Source organism: Jaculus jaculus, chromosome 11, assembly GCF_020740685.1.
Source record: "Jaculus jaculus isolate mJacJac1 chromosome 11, mJacJac1.mat.Y.cur, whole genome shotgun sequence".
NCBI lineage: Eukaryota > Metazoa > Chordata > Mammalia > Rodentia > Dipodidae > Jaculus > Jaculus jaculus.
Genome location: NC_059112.1, coordinates 109,721,495 through 109,745,783, shown reverse-complemented (window position 1 = coordinate 109,745,783; position 24,289 = coordinate 109,721,495). Strand labels below are relative to the sequence as shown.

General features: G+C 51.0%; 1 protein-coding gene across 7 annotated transcripts in view; it reads right to left on the bottom strand.

The window, feature by feature from the left end:
* Positions 1 to 10,412: 10,412 nt before the first annotated feature.
* Positions 10,413 to 24,289, bottom strand: part of Slx4 (SLX4 structure-specific endonuclease subunit) — a 30,741-nt gene continuing 16,864 nt past the window's right edge. For 6 of the 7 annotated variants that reach the window (XM_045161449.1, XM_045161448.1, XM_045161451.1 and 3 more), the window contains exons 11-15: positions 23,352 to 23,518; positions 19,911 to 22,069; positions 13,239 to 13,341; positions 11,833 to 12,249; positions 10,413 to 11,428 (exon numbers count right to left, since the gene is read on the bottom strand). In XM_045161449.1, the coding sequence (XP_045017384.1) occupies positions 11,077 to 11,428; positions 11,833 to 12,249; positions 13,239 to 13,341; positions 19,911 to 22,069; positions 23,352 to 23,518 (3,198 nt within the window). In that variant the 3' untranslated portion in view covers positions 10,413 to 11,076. The remainder of the gene's footprint in view (positions 11,429 to 11,832; positions 12,250 to 13,238; positions 13,342 to 19,910; positions 22,070 to 23,351; positions 23,519 to 24,289) is intronic. The other variant, XM_045161452.1, reaches the window with a different exon arrangement.

Below are 24,289 nucleotides of genomic sequence, written 5' to 3'. Positions count from 1 at the left end.
GGTTGGACTTTTATGAGCAGGACAAGCCTTACAGTATCAGTGAAGGGGCAGCACGTGCTTGAGACCATCACTGAGAATGAGAGGGAAAGTAACACGTCCATCGGAGAAACCAAGAGGTCTCTGAAACAGAAGGGATTACAGATTGTCAACGAGGAACCCATAGGACATGAAGCTTCCCCCAGGCTTTGGTTTCCAAAGGCCTCAATGGGAACCTCTGTGGCCCCCTGAGCCCCACGCTGTCAACATCCCTTCTGTGACGGGTCCACTATGAGGACTGTTGCAGTCAGGTTCACAAAGCTGGCAGAAAACACCCTACCAACAGTAGATTGTGGAAAAACAGGTTTATTTTGGCTTTACAGACTCGAGAGGAGTCTCTGCCCCAAGGTGACAGAGAAAAATGATGGCATAAACAGAGGGTGGACATCAACTCCTGACTAACATCAGATGGACAACAGCAACAGGACAGTGTGCCAAACACTGGCAAGGGGAAGCTGCGTATATTACTCATAAGCCCGCCCCCAACAATACACTGCCTCCAGGAGGCATTAATTCCCAAATTGCCATCAGCTGGGAACCTAGCATTCAGAACACCTAAGTTTATAGGGGACACCTGAATCACACCACCACATTCCACCACTGGCTCCCACACACTGATAACCGTACATGATGTAAAATACAATGCATTCATCCAACTTTTTTTTTTTTTTTTTTTTCTTTTCGAGGTAGGGTTTCACTCTAGCTCAGGCTGACCTGGAATTCACTCTGTAGTCTCAGGGTGGCCTTGAACTCAGAGCAATCCTCCTACCTCTGCCTCCCGAGTGCTGGGACTAAAGGCGTGCACCACCACGCCTGGCCTTCATCCAACTTTTAAAAAACCCCATAGTTTTTCTTTATTAGATGTGGACATATGTAGTATGGAAACAACACATGCGGGTTCCATCCTTTCCCTCTTCCCTACCCCTTTTCTGAAAAGGCCTTCCAAACTAGTCAACCCCATGGGGATTGTGGGTCAAGCATTATGAGGGCAGCAGTTATGGGGGAGAGGCAATGTCTCTGTGCAAAACGTCCCAACTTGTGGCTCTAACAATCTTTCTGCCCCCTCTTCCACAAAATCCCGAGCCATGCTGGGAGCATTTTGAGTCTACTTCAGTGATGGGAACTTAGGAGCCTCTCGATCTCTGGTTTGGTAGATATTGAATGTACAATGTGATTATGTGAGTTAACTTAAAATGGTCTGTTCCAAGTTTGACCATTTTTCTACAAATTTCAATGTGTCATATTTTTTATTATTTATTCATTTGAGAGCAACAAAGAGACAGACAGAGAACCGGTGTGCCAAGGCCTCCAGCCACTGCAGAAGGACACCAGACACATGCACCCCCTTGTGCATCTGGCTTACATGGGTCCTTAGGCTTCACAGGCAAGCACTTAGCCACTAAGCCATCTCTCTAGACACTGTCATTTTTTCTTACTGTTGAGTAGAATACCATTGTGTAGAGATGTACTACATCTTGGTTATCCATCCGTTCATCCAATGACGGGCACCTGGGCTGATTACAGTTCTCAGCAATTATAATTGAGCAGTTATAAACATGGTTGAGCAAATATTTCTGAACGGAGTTTTTAGGGTAAATGCCCAGTAAGGGAATAACCGGGTCTGGTGGTATCTATATTCATCCTTTTCAGGAGTCTCTAAATTGATTTCCACAGTGGTTGTACCAGCTTACATTCCCACCAAGTGAATGAGGGTTCCAATTTCTCCACAGCCTCACCATTTGTTTTCATTTGATTTTTTTAATGTTTGCTATCCTTACTGCAGTAAGTTGAAATTTCATAGTTGTTTTAATTTGCATTTCTTTCCTTAATGGTTAGGGATGTTGAACATTTTTTTTCTATGTTTGTCCTTTGTGTATAGAAAAGGTACTGAGTTTTGTGCATTGATTTTGTAACCTGCAACTTTGCTGAAGGAATTTATCACCTTTCTAAGTTTTGGGGTGGAGATTTTCACAGGTCACTTATACATAGGATCATGTAAGTAGGGCTAACCTGACTTCTTTCTTTCCAATTTGAATCCCTTTCTTTCTTTCTGTTTATTGCTTGGGCTAGTACTTCTAGTACTATGTTGACCAGCAGTGGTGAGTGGGCCCCCGTCTTGTTCCCAATCAGTGGGAACTCCTGGAGTTTTTCCCCATTCAGAATTATTTGGGTTTTAGGGGCTATATATATAGCTTTTATTGTGTTGAGATATAAACCCTCCATGCCTATTCTTTCCAGTGCTTTGATCATGATGTGATGTTGCATTTTGTCAAAGGCCTTCTCTACATCAATTGAGATGATCATGTGGTTCTTATGGTTCAGTTAATTCATGTGGAGTATTACACTGAGATCACTGTGTTAAACCATCCCTGCATCCCTGGGATGAAGCCTACTTGATAATGGGCTGTTGAGTTCAGTTTGCAAGGATTTTGTTCAGGATCTTTGCATCTAAGTTCATTAGGGACATAGGGCTATAGTTTTTTTACTTGTTGCATCTCTGGTTTTGGTATTAGGGTGATGCTAGCTTCATAAAAGGAGTCTGGGGCGATTCCCTGGTCTCCCATTATGCAGAGACACACAAGGCCTCCTGGCTTCAAGGAGAGAGGAAGTAGGCAGAGGGTGGGACAAAGGGACAGAGAGCTCCGTCCAAGCTGGGAAGGAAGAGATTCTCAACGTTATGGCTGCCCTGGGGTCTCTACCCCACTGTAAGTAACCCCTCACCCATAAACACAGTGGAGCACCCACCAGAGAATCCTGACACAGAGCTCCAGCTATGGGAGTCCTCATTCCATGCTGGGATGAAGTTCTCAACAATGTAGCTGCAAATGGGGGGGCGTCTCATACTCCCATAAATAAAACTCTTCATGCGGCTCTGCAAGTAACCCCAATAAGCTCGCTGGTTCACCAAAACTGGTTTTGTTGCAATCTTGCTTTGGTCTGTTGCCTGTGCGTGGACATGTGTTCCTTGCCTGTGGTCCAGGAGGGAGGGGTGCAGGACACTCGGGTGTCCAGTTCCCTCGCTCAAGCCCGCCCTTCCTCCACTCTTCCCTTGTGGCTTCCCCACAGCGGAGCCCTTCCCAGCGCTGGAGAGGAAGGAGTCCAGCTGACCCGGGCAGCAGCCTTGATGGGCAGGCTGACTCTGACCACTGCCCACGGGCACCCGTAGTGTGCAGTGTACGCCGGCTCCCCACGAGGAATCAGTGTCCTTTGGGATCCTTCGATGGGAACAGTGGGGTGCCGCAGCACCTCTGAAGTCCGCGCCCGTGCAGCGATGGGAGGCTCCACCCCTTCCATGCAGGGAGCCGCTCCTCTTGGGACCAGATCCCTATCTGGTCACATGGATTCCTGAGCTGTATGTAACCCACATGGGTTTCTGAGCTCCATGTGGTGTACCTATCTTCTCCCCATTTTATTTCCCCTCACCTCCCAGCCTGACCCTTTCTGCGCTCTTTTGTAAAATCTGAATAAAATGTGGTATTTAAAAAAAAAGCCACGTGGTGTGTGGAGACCTGCCCCTACCTCCACCACAGTCTGAACCCCACCCAGTCACTTCTATCGTCTTACAGAGCAGGTGTCTGAGCCTCTGCCTAGAACGGGCAGAAAGCAGTAGACCAGGGCTGGAGAGATGGCTTAGCGGTTAAGGCTCGTGCCTGTGAAGCCTAAGGACTCCAGTTCGGTTCTGCAGGTTCCACATAAGCCAGATGCCCATGGTGGCACAGGCGTCTGGAGTTCATCAGCAGGGGCTGGTGTCTGTGGAGTCCGCAGCTCCGCGCCCATGCTGCTGCGGCACAAGCGGCCCCGCGCAGCCCCGCGAGCCTGCAGAAGGCTGGGACGGGACTCATCAGGGCTCTGTTAGCCTGTATCTGCCCCAGTACCCGGCCAAAGAGGTTCTGGTCCTCAAGAAACATGTGCTCCAGACACACCTGGATCTCTTCCTCACTAAACCCCCGATCTCAGTCATCTGGTCCACCAAGCCCCCAGGGATCTGGCCTGTTACACCAGGACGGGAGGTAATCCAGACAGAAACTTCTGGAAAGAGGTTGCCTTGGATAATGTTAGTGATCAAGTGGTCCACCTGGATTTCCTTCTTGGGGTTAGTGCAGGCCACGGTGTTGGAGAAGTCCAAGGGCATCCTACACTCATCCAAGCCATCCAGGACTAGAAGGACCCTGGCTGGGGCTGCCACCACCAGGCCAGCCTCCCTAGCACTGGGGAAGATGGAGTAGATGAGTGTGTCTGCAGATAGTTTCTCATACATATTGAGGTCCCAGAAAGTCAAGGGCAGCACAAGTGAGAAATCCTTGCCCACTTGTCCTCGGGCCCAGAGGCAGACAAAGTGCCTCACCAGAGTGGTCTTGCCCACACTGGCCACCCCAGTGGTGGTGGACATGTGAAGTGGCATGGATACCCGGGACAGAGGCAGGAAGAGCTTGTCTGGGGTGATAGCCCTGGAAGGGCACCAGATCCCACGTGTGGCTTCCACCTGTGTGAAGTCATGCTCCCTCAGCTGTAAGTCCGTTAGGCCCTCCACAAGCAGGAGGCTGGCTGAGCTGCTGTCCGGCTCTAGACCACCTCCCATCTTGCTCATCAGGGCCTCATGGTGCCGTTGTATCCTTGAGTCTATGAGACCCAGGACAGGACAGGTCAGGGAGGGGTGGGAGAAGGGGAGAGGGTTCAGGGAGCACGGGTCTTAGGCCTCCCACATGGAGCTTACCATCTCTGTGGGATCCCAGGGAGTCTGGCGTCTTGGTAGCAGCCTGCAGCATCTGACCGCCCTTCCCAGCCAGCAGATCCATGACTGCTCTCACTGCGGCCCTGGGAACCTCCCACCTGTTCATGCCTCCTGCTTCCTCATGGAGTCCAGGATTGCAGCCTGGAGCTGTGAAAGCAGGGCCCAGACATACTGCCTACTGACTGGGCCTATGTCCAGTTACTGAGGACAGGTGAGTGAGCCCCAGGAATGGATTGGGACCCTCCTTCCCCAGTGGGTAGTGGGGTGGCCTACTGGCCTAGCCTCTAATAAGGGGCTGGAAGAGCTGTTGTTTCCTGGATAGTGAAAAGAATCACCTGGAGGCAGAGGCCAACTGGACAGGACTTGGAGCCCTGGACCTAGACCCTAGCTCTGCTACTTACAAACTGGGTGAGCCCGGGCAGTCTTTGTCACCTCTCCACACCTTGGTTTCCTCGTATGTGACTGGGTGACGAGCAGATTTCCTCAGAAGAGGCAGGGGATGGGTGTAGACAGCGCAGGAGGGAAACACAGTGTGTGAGTCCAAGCTAGTCTGCATCTGGGAAAGGAAAAGATTGGCGATGTGGGATCAGTGACAAAGTCAGAGCTTGCCAAGGTTGGGGGAGGAGCACAGAGAACATTAGACAGTGACACACTGCTCTGTGTGGCAGTTGTGGAGTATGTGTGCACATACAGGACCCTAGCATAAACTGTGGGCTTTGGGGGATCATGGCTGTAGCCTTGTTGGTTGTACCAAATGGTCAGCGGGGCTGGGGAATGGAGATGGTGGGGCAGTCTGCTGGGTGGGGGGGCGGTCATCCATCCCTGATGGTTCTAGAAGAGAAGACATGAGTATGGGGTCAGCAGAACTCATGGCCTACTGCTACTTTGCCAGCCCTTGTTAGAAATGGCCCAGGAGTTGTCCCTGCACAGCTCTGGCCTGACTGGACCTGGGCAGTTACTGGTTTCTCAGTGCTTAAGTGAAGAAGATAGCCTGTTTGCAAAGCCAAGAAATCAACTCTCCCTAGCTTTGGACTTACACTGGGAATCCCTGAATTTTATTTTATTTTATTTTATTTTTTTATTTGAGAGAGGGCTGGAGAGATGGCTTAATTGGTGAAGGCATTTGCCTGAGAAGCCTAAGGACCCAGGTTGGATTGCCCAGTACCCATGTAAGCCAGATGCACATGGTGGCAAATGTCTCTGGAGTTCATTTGCAGTGGCTAGAGGTCCTGGTGCACCCATTTTTTTTCTCTCAAGTAAATAAATTTATTAAAAAACTCATTATTTTAGGTTGGAGGGAAGGCTTAGGAGTTAAGGCGTTTGCCTGCAAAGCCAAAGGACCCAGGTTCTATTCCCCAGGACCCACGTTAGCCAGATGCACAAGGTGATGCATGTGTCTGGAGTTCATTTCCAGTGGCTAAAAGCCCTGGCATGCCTATTCTCTCTCTCTCTCTCATTTTCTCTTTCTCTGATATATATATATATATATATATATATACTCATTATTTGAGAGAGGCACACAAACAGAAAATGGCCATGCATGGCTCACCTGCTACTGCAAACAAACTCCAGCTGCAGGTGCCACTTTGTGCATCTGGCTTTACATGGGTACTGGGGAATTGACCCAGGCTGTCAGGCTTTGTAAGCAAGCGCCTTCAATCACTGGGCAATCTCTCCAGCCCTCTCTGGCATTTAAGAATATATTTATTTATTTATGAGGGAGAAAGAGCAAGGGAGGGAAGGAGAGAGGGATTGAGATTTTGTGTGTGTGTGTGAGAGAGAGAGAGACAGAGAGAGAGAGAGAGAGAGAGAGAGAGAGGGAGGGAGGGAGGGAGGGAGAGAACAGGCAAGCCAGGGCCTCCAGCCACTGCAAATGAACTCCAGATGCATGTGTCACCTTGTGCATCTGTATTATGTGGGTCCTGGGGAATTGAACCAAGGTCCTTACGTTTCTCAAGCAAAAGCCTTAACCATTAAGCTATCTCTCCAGTCCTTTGGGATTGTGTTGACTAGGAGGTGGCACAGGAGATATTTAGGGTGTTGGAGATTTCTATACAACTATCCAAGTGGTAGTATAAATATATATATATGCAACGCCATCAAGTTCACCATACTATATGTAAGTTCCACGTTGAATTTTACAAACCAAGCCAGCAACTATGTAAAAAATAATCTTATTGTAGGTAGAGCACAGGCCAGGACACTAGGGGCCTCCGTCCTGCTGTCTGGCAAGGTGTTATCAGGACGTGGGCCAGGGCCAGACATGGCCTCTTATACTTGGTTGTCCAGATGACACCGTGCTGTTGCTATTGGCCAAGAAGACAAGTGCGCCCCTTCGCAATGGTAGGGCATTATGTGCCGGTCCTTCTCTGTCTCGTGCTTTCTTCCCAGTACATCAGTCCTGGTCTAAACCTGCTGGGCCCCTTTCCAAATGGCCAGCTGCTCTGCCCACCTTGGCTTGGCCAGTGTGTGGGGTCTTCTATGGTGGTCATCACCTAGGCTGCCCAGATTTCTGGCCACAGTGCCTCTGGTTCTCCTTATCCCTCACCCTCACCCCCTCTGCAGGCCTGGCAATTCAGTACTTAGCCTTCTTGGGGCCGCCCAGTGCCCCGACCAGCTGCTTCTCATCTGAAATCAACGTTCATGAAGGGAGGAGAAAGCAGACCCGTCCACAGACAGACTTAACTACACCGAGTTGGAATGTGAGCGTCGGGCAGACCCGACTCTAGGGAGCCTGGCACCTCTGAGATAGAGGGGTGCCCAGCATGATATGGCCAGGGTGAGGCGGTGAGGCCCAGGTTCAGACAGGGAGCCTGGCCATGGGAAGAGCCGCATAGCCATCATCCCCAGTAGCCAATACCTTACTTGACCCTGCAGCAGTGTCTCTTCCCAGGTTTTTAAAATTTTATTGTTTTTCACCAGCTCACCTGGGAGTACCGTAGGTTTCTTCTTTTTATTTTTATTTTTTTTCTTCTGAGATAGGGTTTCACTCTAGTCCAGTCTGACCTAAAATTTACTATGTAATCTCAGGGTGGCCTCGAACCCCCTGGTGATCCTCCTACCTCTACCTCCCGAGTGCTGGGATTAAAGGCGTGCACCACCATGGCCGGGTATTCTTTTATTTTATATATAACATTTTTTATTTATTTGAGAGAGACAGAGAGAAGGTGGCAGGTGAGAAAAGGAGAATGGGTACGCCAGGGTTTCCAGCCACTGCAAACAAACTCCAGATACATGTGCCACCTTGTGCATCTGGTTTTATGTGGGTACTGGGGAATCAAACCCTGGTCCTTAGAGCTTGCAGGCAAGCACTTTAACTGCTAAGCCATCTCTCTAGCCCTATTATTTATTTATTTGAAAGAGAGAAAGAAAGATAGCGAAGCCAAACATGGTGGTGGACGCCTTTAATCCCAGCACTCAGGAGGCAGAGGTAGGAGTATTGGTGTGAGTTTGAGGCCAGCCTGAGACTACACAGTGAATTCCAGGTCAGCCTGGACTGGAGTGAAACCCTCCTCAAAAAACAAAAACAAAGGAGAAAAGGAAGGAAAGAAGGAAGGGGGAAAAAAAATAAAGAGAAAAAATGGGCATGCCAGGGCCTCTAGCTGCTGCAGACAAACTCCAGACGTGTGCACCAACATGTGCATCTGGCTTAACATTGGTCCTGGGAAATCAAATCTGGGTCCTTCAGCTTTGCGCGCAAGCACCTTATCTGCTAAGCCATCCCTCCAGGCTCCAGAGGCTTCTTATGGTATGAGCCTCAGAATGGCAAGCCTCAACTCACCAGAGGGTGTGGCTGGTGACGGGGAGTAGGGACCACTAGTGCGACAAGAACTGTGAACTGGACCCGCAGTTGCCTGCCCTGCTTCCTGTGACCTTTGGGGCAGGTGCTGGGTGGTGGCAGGGTTACCTCCATTTATAGGTGGGGGACTGAGCACCAAGAACTAGGTCCCTTCCCTGGGGTCTTGCAGCTGGGTGGGGTTGGAGAAGGAATGGTGGCCCGACATCAGTGCTGCACGCCTGTCGCAGCCTGTGATCCGTCCGGCTCCCCTGGGAACTGGGCAGGCATCTGTCCATGAGCATGTGTGAGCTCAATCCACACTGACCCACCTGGCCCCAGCAGCTCCTAGCCTCCGGGGATAGCTTCCTGGAGTTCACCTTTGCCTGGAATCGCTGAAGCCTTAAAAACCACCATCCTTGCCAACTGCCCCGTCCCTCCCTTGCTCCCTCACAGAGGCATCCTGGACTCTGCTTACCTCTGTGGCATTGTTGCTGCTCCAGGGATGCCAAGACTGGGCACCCAAGGGGCTCCATCTGCACACTCTTGGGCTCAGTCTTGCTCCAGTGGGAAGGAGACAGTGAGAGTAGTGGGATACCCTGGGCGATCTGTGGCGGGCCGGCTGAGCCTGAGGCCTTGGAGTTGGTCCAGAGCTGGGCAAGCGTGGCCTGAGGGATCAAGGAATCTCACTGCACTGACACCTGAGCTTACAGCAGTGAACCTGTCACCTCCTACCGTCTCCACCAAAGCCCACTGGCTCTTCACCTCTTCCTGTGCAGGGCTTCACCTCAGTCTTCCTTCCTGTCTGACTTCAAAAGCTAACAGCCTCACGGAAGAATCAATGAGCTCTGCCCTGGACTCATCTTTGGGTTTGTCACCACCCCCATATGTCCAGCGTGGGGGGAACACGAATGTTGGTTCTGATTCTAGTACTGAGCAACCCTGGACCTGATGTTTGGATGGTGGTATAATGTCAAGGCTGTTGGCATGTCACCCTCCACTCACTGAAAGGAAACACAGATTCAGGTGGTGGGTGGTACTCTTAGGTGAACAATAGGAAAAGCAAGTGAGGAGGAAGTTCAGTGCCTAACCCAGGTGGCACAGCTGAAAGATGGGGCTGGAATGCCGCCCACTCCCCATCTCAGCAACCTCGTGCCAGTGGGTACTTCAGATCCAGCCCTCTCCAGTAATGTCAAGGGTCCCCCGAAGGCAGGTTACCTGTACACTGAAACAGTAAAATGTGGCTGTTCCCAAACAGCAGGACACACTGTCCCTGAAGGTGGGTCTCAGCAAGGTGTTCCACACAGACAGGGACGGGGAGAACGACTGGCTCAGAGTGGAGAAGAGGAGAGAAGGTCCGCTGAAGAAATGCATGGACCATTTTCCCGTGACAAAGAGGGAGCCAACTGACAAAGGCCTTGGGGCCTGAATTTTTCTCAGCAGGAAAACAGGAGTGATAGTTTGTATACAGGGGCCTTGGGGAATGTGCCCAGGGAGGCTGTTTTTCCACTCTCTGCTACAGTGGTGGGAGCTGATCTCAGAGCTGCAGCCATGCCAGGCCAGTGCTTTACCAACTGAGCCTTAAGATCCCACGGCGGTGCTGCCCATCCTGTAACAAGGCAGACTGGCCCGCCCAGCCTTTGTGAGAGTCGAGGTGAGCCTGAGGCTGTGCCGCAGCGGGAGCCCCCCTGTGAGGGCACATAAGGTACGGCCCCAGGGACGGTGAGTGTGCCAGCAGGAACAAATGGCCATCAGCCCCTGCCGTGAGCAGCGGGGAGATGGCAGGCCTGGCAGCCCTGTGGGTAGCAGGGCAGTGGGCTGAAGCTCAGCAAGTGCACACACTATGCACGACTCCCCTGGAACCCAGCATGACTTTGTATAAACCTTCTTTGTTTTTATTGCACATCATATAAAACCAACTGCACTGTATTTAAAACAGACAAGGACATTCACAAGCTGGGGCAACTCAAACTTCGGTCCTCTGGCTCCCGCGGGCTCCACACTGCTCCTGGGCCGAGGCTCCTGAACACCTGTGAATGGAACCTGCAAACAACATGCTTGTTTGGGGCTTCAGAGCTATGCCGAGACCTTACACAATGTCTTGTTTGAAGACTGCTGGTGACCATGACAAGCACCTGGGATGAGTTGGGGCAGGGAGCTGGTGGACACCTGCCAGCTGGGCCTGGCCTGAGTGCTGGGAAGGCAGGCCCACCGGCTGGGCCAGGGCGCGCCTGCTGCCTATCTCAGGACACACTCATGGGGCAGCTGCGCTTGGGTGCAGTGGACACTGAGTGGCAGGTGGGACGGAAGTGGGCCTTACCCTGGCCAGCTGGCATGGTCTACTGCCTCTCAGGAACACACAGGGTGGGGAACTGGCCCTAAATGCGGTGGGTGACACTTCAGCTGGTGGAGGCCGGAGGCAGAGCGGGTCGGGCTGTTGTCCTTTACACAGGAACAGGCCGATGCCCCGTGACTGAGATCCATGTGCTGGCCTGGGCAGATGCCCACCAGTAGCTGGCAGTGGGTGGGCCTGTCACTCCTGCTCCTTCTTCTTCCTGCCAAAGCGCTGCCGCTTCTTCTGCCTGAGCTTCTCCTTTCGAGCTGCGGCAGTGGTGAAGGTGATGCACTGGGCATCCAGGATGTCCAGCAGCTTGCCCATGGCCACGTGGATCCCACCCTGCTTCAGCTCAGCCTGCAGCTCAGCCAGCTCCAGAGGCTGGTACATGAGCACCTTCCGGTACAGGGCCGGCTGGGCACAGATGTAGCGTCTCACGGCCGCCTCGGTGTCGGCGGCCTGCATGGCCGCCTGGGATGCGCTGACGCCTGCCTCACCCTCCTCATCGTCACCTGCAGACTCCAAAGCGGCTCCAAACTCGTAGGAAGAACTGAAAAGAACAGACGACTGTGACATCTGGTGATGCCCTCTCTCTCCAGCTCCCAAGACCAGAAAGCTCTGGGAGGCAAGGAAGAGCTCCCAAGACTCTGGAGGTCTGACACATGGCCCTCCCCTGGCAATAGAACACCTTGATGGGGTCCCACAGGCCTCTGTGGTTTCTGAGCTTGCCTGAGTGAGATCCCCTCCTGTGAGCTAGAAAGCCCAGGAACAAATTCTAAAGGGCTGCTTGGGGTCAGGGAATAACCCAGACTTCCTACAGGCCAAGCCCAGAAGTCAATGAGCCTTTGGACATTGGCCACTGGGCCTTACCGATGCACACTGTCCGACCCACCAGTGGCTGAAAGAACACAGAATGTGGCCGACCCTGTTGCTTCCCTCCATTGCTTTTCTTACCTCTGTGAGCTAAAGGAGCTGTCACTGCTGTCCACAGAGGTGGCTGTGGACTCCTGGGAGGCTGGGAGCTGGGCATCACCATCAGGGCCTGCAGGCAGCTCCCTGACTGGTGACCAGCTCGTGTGGGGGGTGCCCTCCCTGGACTGCTGCGCTTGACGTCGTGGGCCCTTGCTCTTAATGGGTCCCTTGGACCTTCGGGTTCCAGGACCTGGAGTGGCCTTGCGCTGGTTATAGCTTCCTGGCCTTGAAGGCTTGCTGGTCACAGTGGCCGAGGTCTGGCTGTAGGGGACCTCGGGGGGCACCTGCGAGGACTGGATCTCACCCTCAGAGTCTGACTCCAGGGTCTGGTGAGTGTACTGAAAAATCTCCTTCAGTTTTAGAACCATCTGGCGTTTGGGCAGAGGGCGGACTCCAAACCTGCAAGAGAAGACAGGTGAGTTTCAGGAGCTAATAGTATGGTCCATTTACACACTCCATGCTGCTCCCTCACTAATAGAGAATAAAACCTAACAAACTTCATGAGTGGCTTTGTGGGGTCAAAACCTGATGCCCAGATTTCCTGAGCATTCAGAGATGTTTGTCCACATGCCAACTAAGTGTGCTCTAAAGGGTATTTATACCGAAGAGACATTCCTGGAGTGACTTTTTGGAACGCCCAAGCTGAAGAGCAGCATTTACTGGAATGTGACAGTTTAACATTTTTTCAATTTAAGTTTATTTACTAGAGAGGAAGAGGCAGAGAGAGGGAGAGAATAGGCGCACCAGGACCTCTAGCCACTGCAAATGAATTCCAGATGCATGCACCACTATGTGCATCTGGCTTACATGGGTTCTAGGGAATTAAACCTGGATCCTTAGGCTTTGCAGGCAAAAGCCTTAACCACTAAGACATCTCTCCAGCCCAGTTTTGACATTTTTGTTTTTTTTAATGAAGTCATCTTAGGCCAGGCATGGTGGCACATGCCTTTAATCCCAGCACTCAGGAGATAGAGGTAGGAGTGCCGTGAATTCAAGGCCATCCTGAGACTCCATAGTGAATTCCAGGTCAGCCTGAGCTAGAGTGAGACCCTACCTTGAACACTCCTCCCCCCAAAAAATGATCTTACTCAGGTGGTATGACAAGGGTCCCACTGCCATCAGTGTGGCACATACAGGCTTCTTACTAACCCAAAGGAGGCTCATTTGTTAGCCTCTTGGGTCCAGATCACCTGGGAACAATGTGCAGAGAAGCCTGGCCATTGCCTTCACCCCAGCAGCTGCACCCTTCCTGCAGAGCAAACTGTAGACCTTCCCTCCCAAGCCAGGGCTGCCTGCATCCAACAGACCCAAGGGGCCCATGCGCTAGATTTCTTCCACTGCCGGGCTTTCTGGGCCTGGTTACACATAGGAGGAAGACCACCACCAACCTGTGCAGCTCTTTCTTTAGCACTGGTGTCTCCATGATGGAATACCTTGGCATTGGAGTTATGGGCACTTTGGGTGGCAAGTTCTTTTTCTGATGAGAACTTTCTGGACAAAACATAAGAAGCATATCTCAGTGTAAGGGACATGGGCTTGCTACCAATTCTTTGTTTTTCCATTTTTGTTATTTATTGAGGTAGGGTCTCACTCCATAGTCCTAGGCTGGCCTCGAACTCACAGCGATCCTCCTATCTCTGCCTTCCCAAGATGAAAGGTGTGCACCACTATGCCCAGCTCTACCAATTCTTGTCCTGGAGGTGTCACCAAGACACCCACAAGCGCAGTGACAGTCACCTTCCCCATGCAGAGCTCCCTCGCCAGTGGAAAGCAGTACCCAGCAACTCTGGAGGGGCATCATGTGCACAACATTGATGCTGGTGAGCTGGCTCCTGGGGCTGCACAGCCGAACAATGTGCACGTGACTACACATAATGAAAATGCACTTAGAAATGTGAAGATGCAACGAAAAGCCAGGCCTGTGGCTGGAGAGGTGACTTAGCAGTGAAGGCACCTCACTACAAAGTCCCAAACACTGGAAACTGTGTACAGGTCCTCTCAAATTTATGAAGAATCAAAGCCCTTCTCCAAACTGCAGGAAGGGACTCCAGCTGGAGTCTCTTTTCTGAGATTATTCTGTTTTTATAGACACACTTTCCAGTCTCTTGCTAGAAGGCTTCACCTTGCTTAAATGTGTCATCACAGTGACCACTTAGCAGTGATCCACATGTCTTAGCAGATGCACACTGCCCTTATTATCCTGATGGCCCCCATGACAAGCTTTAAGTCACCACTGGCTCTGGGGCCTGTTGAAGACTGGCGGCATAGAAGTCCGTCATTGGGAGCTAAAGCTGCCTGCAGCTAAAGGAGCCTCCACAGCTACTACCTTTGCTTTCACAGGTTTTCTTCTCTTATAAAGGAGCATTGTGAAAAAAGTACACAAAAGAGGCTTAGTGAATTTCTGCTGGTGTTTCACCTTCAGCAATCTCCTGATTGCTCAGCTGTGCTAGTGTGAAAGTGTTAGTAACACTGTTGAACACAGAGCCAGGGCCGGGCGTGGTGGCGCACACCTTTGATCCCAGCACTTTGGAGGCAGAGGTAGGAGGGTCACCATGAGTTCTAGGCCAGCCTGAGATGACACAGTGAATTCCAGGTCAGCCTGGGCTAGAGCGAGCCTCTGTTTTGAAATACCAAACCAAACCAAACAAAACAAAAACAAAAATACCTGTGGCACAAGCATTTGGTATTCATGTGTAATGGTGTGTGTTCACACATAAATATAATAAATAAATCAATAATAAAATAAGTACATTTTTAAAAAGCCAGGTGTGGTGGCTCATGCCTATAATCCCAGCACTCTGGAGGCTGCTCTAGGATGGTCACTGTAAGGTGAAGGCCAAACTGGAGCTACAGAGTGAGAACCTGACTTAAAAAATGTAATTAAGAGCTGGAGAGATGGCTCAGCGGTTAGGGCACTTGTCTACGAAGGCTACGGAGCTGGGTTTGATTCCTCAATACTCACATAAAGCCAGATGCACAAGGAGGCACACGCATCTGGAGTTCATTTTCAGTGGCTGGAGGCCCTGGCGCACCATTCTCTCTCTCATAAATAAATACAAATAAAAAAATAGGGTTGGAGAATTGGTTTAGCAGTTAATGTGCGTGCCTGAAAAGCCAAAAGACACTGGTTTGGTTCCCCAATACCCATGTAAAGCCAGATGCACAAGTGGTGCATGTGTCAAGTTCATTTGCAGTGGCCAGAGGCCCTGGTGTGCCCTTCTCTCTCTCTAATAAATAAATAAAATTTACAAAACTTTTACAAAATGTAATTTAAAATGAGCAAAGGATAAGGACAAGTGTTTCTTTCTCCAAAGAAGGTGCACAACTGCCCAGTAAGTACACGGAAGACACTTAGCATCAAGAGCCATCAGACATGCAAATCAAAAATACCATGAGAGGGCTGGAGAGTTGGCTTAGTGGTTAAGGTGCTTGCCTGCAAAGCCAAAGGACTCTGGTTCGATTCTCCAGTACCCATAAAGGCCAGATGCACAAGGTGGTACATGGAAGCCCTGGTGCGCCCATTCTCTCTCTCTCACTCTGCCTCTTTCCCTCTCTCAAATAAATAAAAATAAAATATTTGGGCTGGGGAAATGGCTTAGCTGTTAAGGCATTTGCCTGAGAAGCCTAAGGATCCTGGTTCGATTCCCCAGGTCCCATGCACAAGGTGGCTCAGGAGTCTGGAGTTCATATGCAGCAGCTGGAGGCCCTGGAACACCCAATTTCTTTCTATCAGATAAATAAATAAACCATTAAAATAAAATATTTAAAAACATACCATGAGATACCTCTGTCCCACCCATGAGGATGGCCTGAATGAAAGAGAATAGTAAGTGATGGCAGGGATGGGGAGGAATTGCAACTTTCACCTGTTGCTGGCTGGGCAGGTAAAATGGAGTGGCCACTTTGGAAAGCAACCTGGAAGTTCCTCAAATGCCAAATGCAGCTACTATGCAAGCCAGAAATCTCAGGCCTAGACATATTCATCAGGAAGATGAACAATATGTCCACACAGAACTATGTGGGGCTGGAGAGATGGCTCAGTGGTTAGGGGACTTTTCTGCAAAGCCTAAAGACCTGGGTTCAATTCCACAGTACCCATGTAAATCCAGATACACAAGGTGGCACATGTGTCTGGAGTTCATTTGCAGTGACTAAAGGCCCTGGCGTGCCCATTCTCTTTCTCTCCCCCTGCCTATTTCTCTCAAATAAAAGATTAAAAAAAACTTACACATAAGGGCTGGAGAGATGGCTCACAGGATAAAGGTAGGGTGCTTTGCTTGCAAAGCTTGCTGGACTGGGTTCAATTCCCAAGTACCCACATAAAGCAAGATACAAACCATGGCACATACATCTTGAATTCATTTGCAGCAGCAAAAGACCCTGACATGCCTATTTCTTAAAATCTCTCTCTCAAGTTAAAACAAAAACCTTGTACATGAATATTTATAAGCAGGTTATTCATAATAAAAAGCTGAAACAACCCAAATGTCCATTAATGGATAAATGGGACAAAAAAAAAAAGGCAATGTATAGGGAAGCACTGACGCGTGCAACAGCATGGATGAACTTGGGAGAGTTTATACTAAGGAAAAGAAGCCAGTTACAAAAGACCACAGCGTTCTTAACTGTTGTTGTTTTCCAAGGTAGTGTTTCACCCTAGCTCAGGCTGACCTGGAATTTACTATGTTGTCTCAGAGTGGCCTTGAATTCACAGTGATTCTTCTACCTCTGCCTCCCAAGTGCTGGGATTAAAGTCGTGTGCCACCATGCCGGGCTCATTATTATTATTGGCTAGAATACTGTATGACGCCCCTTTGTGCACAACAGGCAAATCTACAGGGACAGAGAATACAAAAATAGTTGCCAGGGGCCAGCAGGAATGCCTGTTAAAGTGTGTGGGATGGAAATGTCTAGAATCGGTGATAATGGTTATACAGTACAAACATACAAAAAATCACTGAACTGTACACTTTAACAGGGTGAAATTTATGACACATGAATTATATCCCAATAAAGCTGTTACTCCAGGGGGCTAGGGAGGCGGTCCAGTGGGTAAGAGTGCTTGCTACACAAGTACTCAGTACCTATGACAGCTGGGCGTCACGCCTATAACCCCAGCACTGAGGGAGGCAGGAAGGTTGCAGGGCTCAGCAGTCAGCCAGTCTAACCAAAAAACAGCAAGACAGGTTCCAGTGAGAGAAGGAAGACGAGTGACACAGGTCACTTGATAGTGGCTGTTTTCCTCCAGCCTCCTCATGCATGTGCACAGGAGGCAGACATCTGCACACCACACACTCTGCAAAAGTGCAGCTGCTCAAAAAAAACACTGCTTGTTAATTTGAGGTACAGACTCACTATGTAGCCCAGGCTGGTCACCAAAGTTTGGCTGAAATATTTTGTCTTTTAAATCTATACTTATTTGCAAGCAGAGAGAGAGAGAGAGACAGTGGAGGGAAGGGAGAGAGGAAGAGAATGGGTGCACCAGGGCCTCTAGCCCTGCAAACAAACTCCAGATGCATGCATTGCCCTGAAATTCTAGCAAATTTATTTTTTCTTTTTTTGAGATAGGGTCTCATTCTTGCGCAGGCTGACTTGAAACTCACTTTGTAGTTCTAGCCTGGCCTTGAACTCATAGGGATCCTCCTACCTCTGCCTCCACAGTGCTGGGATTAAAGGTGTGCACCACCATGCCATGCCCAGCTAAACTTTGTCATTTAATCCCAGCACTCAGGAGGCAGAGGTAGGAAGATCACTGTGAGTTCCAGGCCACCCTGAGACTACACAGTGAATTCCAGGTCAGCCTGGACTAGAGTGAGAATCTACCTCAAAAAATAAATAAGAGCCAGGCGTGGTGGCACATGCCTTTAATCCCAGCACTCAGGAGGCCGAGGTAGGAGGATTGCCATGAGTTTGAGGCCACCCTGAGACTCCACAGTGAATTCCAGGTCATCCTGGGCCAGAATGAGACCCTACCTCAGAAAAAAATAAATAAATAAAAAACAAAAAATAAATAAATAAAAATAAAAGAAAGAAAGGATTACTAGGAGAAGCCAGGCATGGAGGTGCACATCTCCACTCCTAGTACTCTGGGAGACTGAGGCAAGGGGATTGCCTCAAGTTCAAGGCCAGCTTAGGTTAGAGTAAATTTGAGGCCAGCCTGGGTTACAGAAAGAGTCTGACAAAAAACCAAAAAACCCAGCACCACTAAAAAAAGCAAGAGCCACACAGGGTACAGTGATGCACACCTGTACTTGCAGCCCCGAGAATAATGGGAAATGAGGGCTGCACAGACTTCTGTCCTGTGTAGCCACGCAGCCCTCTGAGCCCTTCTCCTTTCATTTCAGAGTCTGTCCTGAAGCCTACCTCAGACCCCGACCAAGGTGACTTGGTCTCAAGTTCCTGCCACGGTTCTCTGAGCATCACCTGGGAACTGATGGGAAATGCAAATTTGGGAGTGAGCCAGGCGCGGGGCAGTGGGGCAGACGCGGCTGAAGGCTGCCTGCAGTCAGGGCCTAGCGCCGCTGGGATTGTAGGAGGGAGGGAGAAGCAGGCAACAGGCCCATGGCACCACTTCCCGTTGCCATGCAGCTAAGCAAGCTGCTGTGCCTCGTCCCTGCGAGTGGCCCACCCAGCTGGGAGTAGCGGCACCCTCTCTGTGGGGACAAGGCGGGCAGTGGGGTCACCGTCTCCTATGCTTTCCTCATCTGCATGTTCCCTCTGGCCGTGACTAGAGATGGAGCCATACTGCACGCTAAGTACCTGCTCGACTGGAACTATGTTCTAGCCCAGGGGTTCTGAGAATCTACTTGCAAGCAGAGAGAGAGAGAAAAGAGAATGGGCATCCTAGGGCCTCCTGACACTGCAGATGACCTCCAGATGCATGTGCCATCTTTGTGCATCTGGCCTTATATGGGTCCTGGGGAGTCAAGGTCAGCTTGTTCAGCTTGTTAAGTTTTGTGGGCAAGCGCTTTAACTGCTGAGCCATCTCTCCAGCCCTGCCTTATTCTGAGACAGGGTTTCATACAATCACCCACTCCTGATTCTCCTGCCTCTACCTCCCAAGGGCTGGGAGCGTAGGTGTGCACCACCATGCCTGGCTCAGGTTGAGTGGGGATCGAAACCAGGGCTTCATGTTAAAGACAGGCAGTCCACCAACTGAGCCACACCACTAGCCCCGCTCGCCACTTTTCATGGATGGACGGTATTCTACGGCACGGACAGGCCACATTCTGTCTAGCCATCCAACCGCTGGTAGACATTTCGGTTTCTTCTACCTTCTGCGCATCGGGATGAGTGCTGTCAGGAGCAGGCCCGAGCATCAGGTCTTCAGCACACTGCAAGCGGGGAGCTGCCGGGCCCTACAGCAGCGGCTATTCTGGGCACACAGGGTCTGCGTAGCGCAGCCTACACCAGCCATGGGCTCGCCGTGCTCTTGCCACAGCCCCTCCCACTGCTGGACTGCAGGGGTGCCCCACCATGCCCAGGCCTCCTTCCTATGGTGGTTCTGTGTCTAACGTTGTTCTTTTTTTGGGGGGGAGGCAGGGTCTTATGCAGCCTAGACTGACCTCAAGTTTGTTGTATGTCTAAGGATGACCATGAACTCTTGACCTTCTTGCCCCTACTTCCCAAGTACTGGGATTACAGGCATCCACTGCACTCGGCTTTCTACATTTAACTTGGGTGTGCATGTGTGGTGCTGGGACTGACTACCTGTGAGGCAGGCATTTCTGCTGAGCCCCACTTGTCTGATCTCAAGGCGCCAGTGCACCGCTTGGTGAGGGCTGCATCCTCTGGGTGCCTGTTCAGCATTCCAGAGGGAGGTGCACGTCGTAGGACTTACACCGCGTGCCTAAGGAATCATTACTCAGGGTCCCGCAGATTTAAGAGATGCGGCTGACTATGCTGGCCAGTTCTCCCTCCTCTGTACAGGGGTGGTCTGGAAGGCGATGAGAGGGTCTTGCTGAGGTGAGCAAGCACCCAGGTTTTTACTCCTGAGCTCCATGCTCATCACTGTAAGAAGTGTAATGTGGAGACCCCTCCCAAGCCTTCGAAGCACTCACTTGGTGTCTTCGGCCCTTCTGGTTTCTGAGCTTGGGTGCTTGGCATCTGGGCTGCAGGAACAGCCTCTGGAGAGCTCTGCGCTGCCCCGTCCCAGTCATCCCACAGAGCTGGGTTCAGGATGGAGTCGGCCTGTGAGGACTGCTCTTGACCATCACTTCGGACAGCAAAGCTTCCCCGGACGGTGGCAGTGCCCAGCAGTCTTGGGGAATGGCAGTCACCACCATCCAGAGCCTCCCGGGATTGCCTTCGGGGACTGCTGGTGCTGAGGGGGCCAGTCCGCTCCAGGTTCAAGTGGTCGATTGGAATTGGCGAGAGGGGCTCGTCATGCCAACAGCAGTCACTCATGGGAATTAGAGGGTCACTGTCCAGCAGGGGACTGCTGTTTACCTGACGGGACGCTACCTGCTGCTCATCGTCACTATCCCCAACTTCTACCACTTCATCAGCTGCTGCCTGATGTGGCAGGCACGGCCCGGGTGGTGAGGGTTTCTGGAACGGGCTGGGGTGGGGATGGGAAGGGCTTTTGTAGGCTTGTCTTCCATCTTCAGAAACCCCTATAGGGACTGGCAAAATGTGTGGTACAATGACCGGGAACTTCTGGGCAGCTTCTGGCACTGCCCTGCTGTGCTCTGTGGAGGCCTGCGACATGTGCGGAGCGGTCTCCTCTGCTGCCGCCTTGGTCCCGAGGCTTGTGATCTGGGTCTGCGACGAGCAGTCACGGCCCTGGCTTACCAGGGGGGTGGCAGGCACCAGCCACGAGCTGTCTGCGGTACTGTCCTCATCGGGGCCGCTCTCCCGGTCACGGAACAGCCAGGGGATGCCTCTGCTGCCCAGAGCAGCCTGATTCTCCAGCTGTCCCTCCCCACACTCCAGCTGTGGCTCAGCTTCTGTCTTCAGAGGGCTTTGTAGACGCTCCTGCTCTTCATCAATGTCAATGACTGAGAACAGTTCAGAGGACTTAGGGCTGACTTCTAGAAATTGCCTTTCTTCTGGGGGATCATTGGGAGCCAATTTTGTTTTGGTCTGTTCTAGCTCCAACTCTTCATCTGAATCCAGTAACAGGATGATCTCATCCTCTTTCTTCACACAGCACGGGAGATGCTGGGCCCTGGGACTCAAGTGGTCAGGTTTTGACTGGGTCAGGTCAATGGGGGGGGATTTGGCTGGGGAAATCAGGATGCCCCTGTTTTTGCATTCCAGCACAGAGCTCCCTCTTCTGCCTTTCTGGTGGCTTGGTTCCTGAAGCAACGTGAGAATGCCACTGTTCCTCCTCTGCTTTGCTGGCCGACTTGGAGATGGTAAGCTTGGGGAAGCCACCTTGGGGTCACCACTGTGAGACTGGGACACTGACAAAGGGGACAAATCACCTGTGTGATAAAGCTGAAGCCATGACTGGCTAGGACTTCCACTCCCAGCGGGCTGCGACAGGCATGGGTGTTGCTGGGGTGCCTGACGTGGAATAGTGGGATGCACCATTTCCGCCCTCTCCCTGACAGTGTCACATTGCCCCCTGTGATCAACTGTTACTTGAGACAGTTCAGAGAATCTCTGAGTTGATGGAAAGTCACGAGCCTTGACTGAATGCAGAAGGGAGCCTTTTCTCCCTGTCTGGTGGCCACCAGAAGGGGTGCAGGAGCCGGGGCAGCCAGCTGCCTCCCTTGGCACTTCTTCCTCTCCTGCCCCATCTGAGACCTGGCCCTGGAGCATCACAAGAGAATATCTTGCATTCTCCAAGCTGGCTGGGGCCTTGTCTTTTCCCAGTCCAGGAGACTCCATTTGCTTTAACTTTTCCAACTGGCAGTCACCCTGGACACCTCCCAGGGCAGGCCCAGCAACAGGACTGTCCTCCCGAGGCTGGTCAGTGTTGCCTGTGTCTGCTGCTCTTTCCACCTGGAGCAGCTTCCGCTGAGTAGCTGCAAATTCATAAATCTCTTCCATTTCTGCTTCATTCACCTCTTCTCTGTCTTCTTCATGGCTCTCAGATTTCAACAAAGGCTCTGCATCCTCCTCGTCGTCTGCCCACACTGACCTCAGGAGTTCTTGGAAGTTCTCTGCTCTACCTTCACAGTCCTCTTCTCCCTGCTCCGGTTGCTCCCCCTCTGAGTCTGTTGCATCAGGCACTTTTTCACACTGCTGAGCAAGGTCACTCACACCAAACCTGCAAGAGAAACACCGGGTGATCACTGCTCTGCGTGGCGGCACCTGGGTCCAGAGAAGTCCTCACAAGGAGGAACGAGGGTGGGACTTGCCTGCAGCCTTTCCGCACACTCTTAAGAACACCCCTGGCCACCAGCTCTAGGCAGAAAGGTAGCAGTACAACACGAAGTTGTGACAGGCCGTTTGAGAGCACAGCGGCTGCTGGGGCTGAGGTGCTCACGTCACCATGTCAGAGTTCGTCTGCAGTGGCTGGAAGCCCCGACGTGCTCATTCTCTCTCTTCCTCCCTCTCTCTTCCTCTCTTCCTCCCTCTTGCCCTCTCTCAAATAAATAAATAAAACTAAACTATTAAAAATAAATAAATAAATAAAAGGCATACACACGACTTGAAAGTTTTGATAGTTTCAGCCCTGTTTTGTTTTGTTTTGTTTTTGTTTTTGTTTTCAAGTAGGGCTGACCCGGAATTCAGACTGGCCTTGAACTCACAGTGATCTTCTACCTTGGCCTCCTGAGTGCTGGGATTAAAGGGATGCACCATCACAACCAGCAGAGAAGGGGGAGGGGAGAGAGAGGATGGGTTGCTAGGGCTTCCAGCTGCTGCAGATGAACTCCAAACACATGCACCACTTTGTGCATCTGGCTTTACATGGGTCCCGGGGAATCAAACTCAGGTCATTATGTTAGGCTTTGTAGGCAAGCACCTTAAATCTCTTCAGGACCCCCTTTTTTTAATTTAAAAATTTTTTAAATATTTATTTATTTGAGGGGGTAGGGAGAGAGAGAAAATGGACACACCAGGGCCTCTGGGCACTACAAATGAACTCCAGACAAATGCACCACCTTGTGCATCTGGCTTATGTGGGTACTGGGGAATCAAACCTGGGTCCTTTGGCTTTACAGGCAAGCACCTTATCCATTAATTCATCTCAAAATTTATTTATTTGCAAACACAGAATGAGAAAAGGGGAGGGAAGAAGGGAAGGAAAAGCATAGAGAACACGGCACCAGGGCCTTTGGTCGCTGCAAACACGCTCCAGATGCGTGCGCCACTTTGTAGGCAAGTGCCTTAACCACTGAGCATCGCTGCAGCCCTGTCTGTGCCACTTTGTGCATCTGGCTTTACAGAGGTACTGGGAAATGAACTTGGGCTGGCAGACTTTGCAAGCTATCTCCCTAGACCAGCTCTGACCTTTTTGTAGCACAACTCTCCCTGAGCTGTCAATGTGCCAAGCCTTATCACTGACTTGTAAAGGCTGTGGACTGCATGAAAAGAACAATGCTAACCTGAGGGCCAGGGCGTGCAGGTCAGGAGCCAGTCGAGGAGGCAAGTCAGTGTCTGCTGTGTAGAGATAGCTCAGGAACGCGTGGGTAGCCTCGGAGCTCACGTCACTCAGCAGGACGCGCTGGGTCAGATCCCCATCCTCTGCAGCGCAAAAGCCTTCACTGTTCACCTGAAGATGCAGAAGATAAACATGGCTGTTCCCTGGAACACGGCAACCTAGAGTAAACAATAGTCTGGCATGTCCCCGAGTCCCCAGCCTCTTTGAACAGCCCCAGGGGCCAGTATTGTACATTTTCTTGGCTAGAATTCTGTAGGTTGGGCTTTTGTTTTCAAAATCTTATTGGGGTAGATGTTCAAGAAACTGGTTAGTTTCTACTTGACAGATGTATTATGGGCTCTCAAACTTCCCTTTTTAATTTTTTAAAAAAATATTTTATTTTTCTTTATTTGAGATAGAGAAATAGGCAGGCAGGGAGAGAAAGACAATGGGTGTGCCAAGGCCTCCAACCACTACTAACAAACTCCAGATGTGTGCGCCCCCTATGCATCTGGCTTACATGGGTACTGGCAAATTGAACCTGGGTCCTTTGGCTTTGCAGGCAAGCACCTTAACCACTAAGCCATTTCTCCAGGCCCTCTTTAAAAAAAAAAATTTATGAGACAGCAAGAGAGAGAACTGGTACACCAGGGCCTTAGCCACTGCAACTGAACTCCAGACAATGCACCACCTTGTGCATGTGTGACCTTGTGCACATGCATGACCTTGTGTGTCTGGCTTACACGGGTCCTGGGGAATAGAACCTGGATCCTTAGGCTTTTCAGACAAGCACCTTAACAGCTGAGCCATCCCTCCAGCCCTCTAAAACTTTCTGACAAGGTCTTAGCAGTTCACTAGACTCCAACAAGCTGGAACACATCAGAGCAGCAGCTCAACCATGAA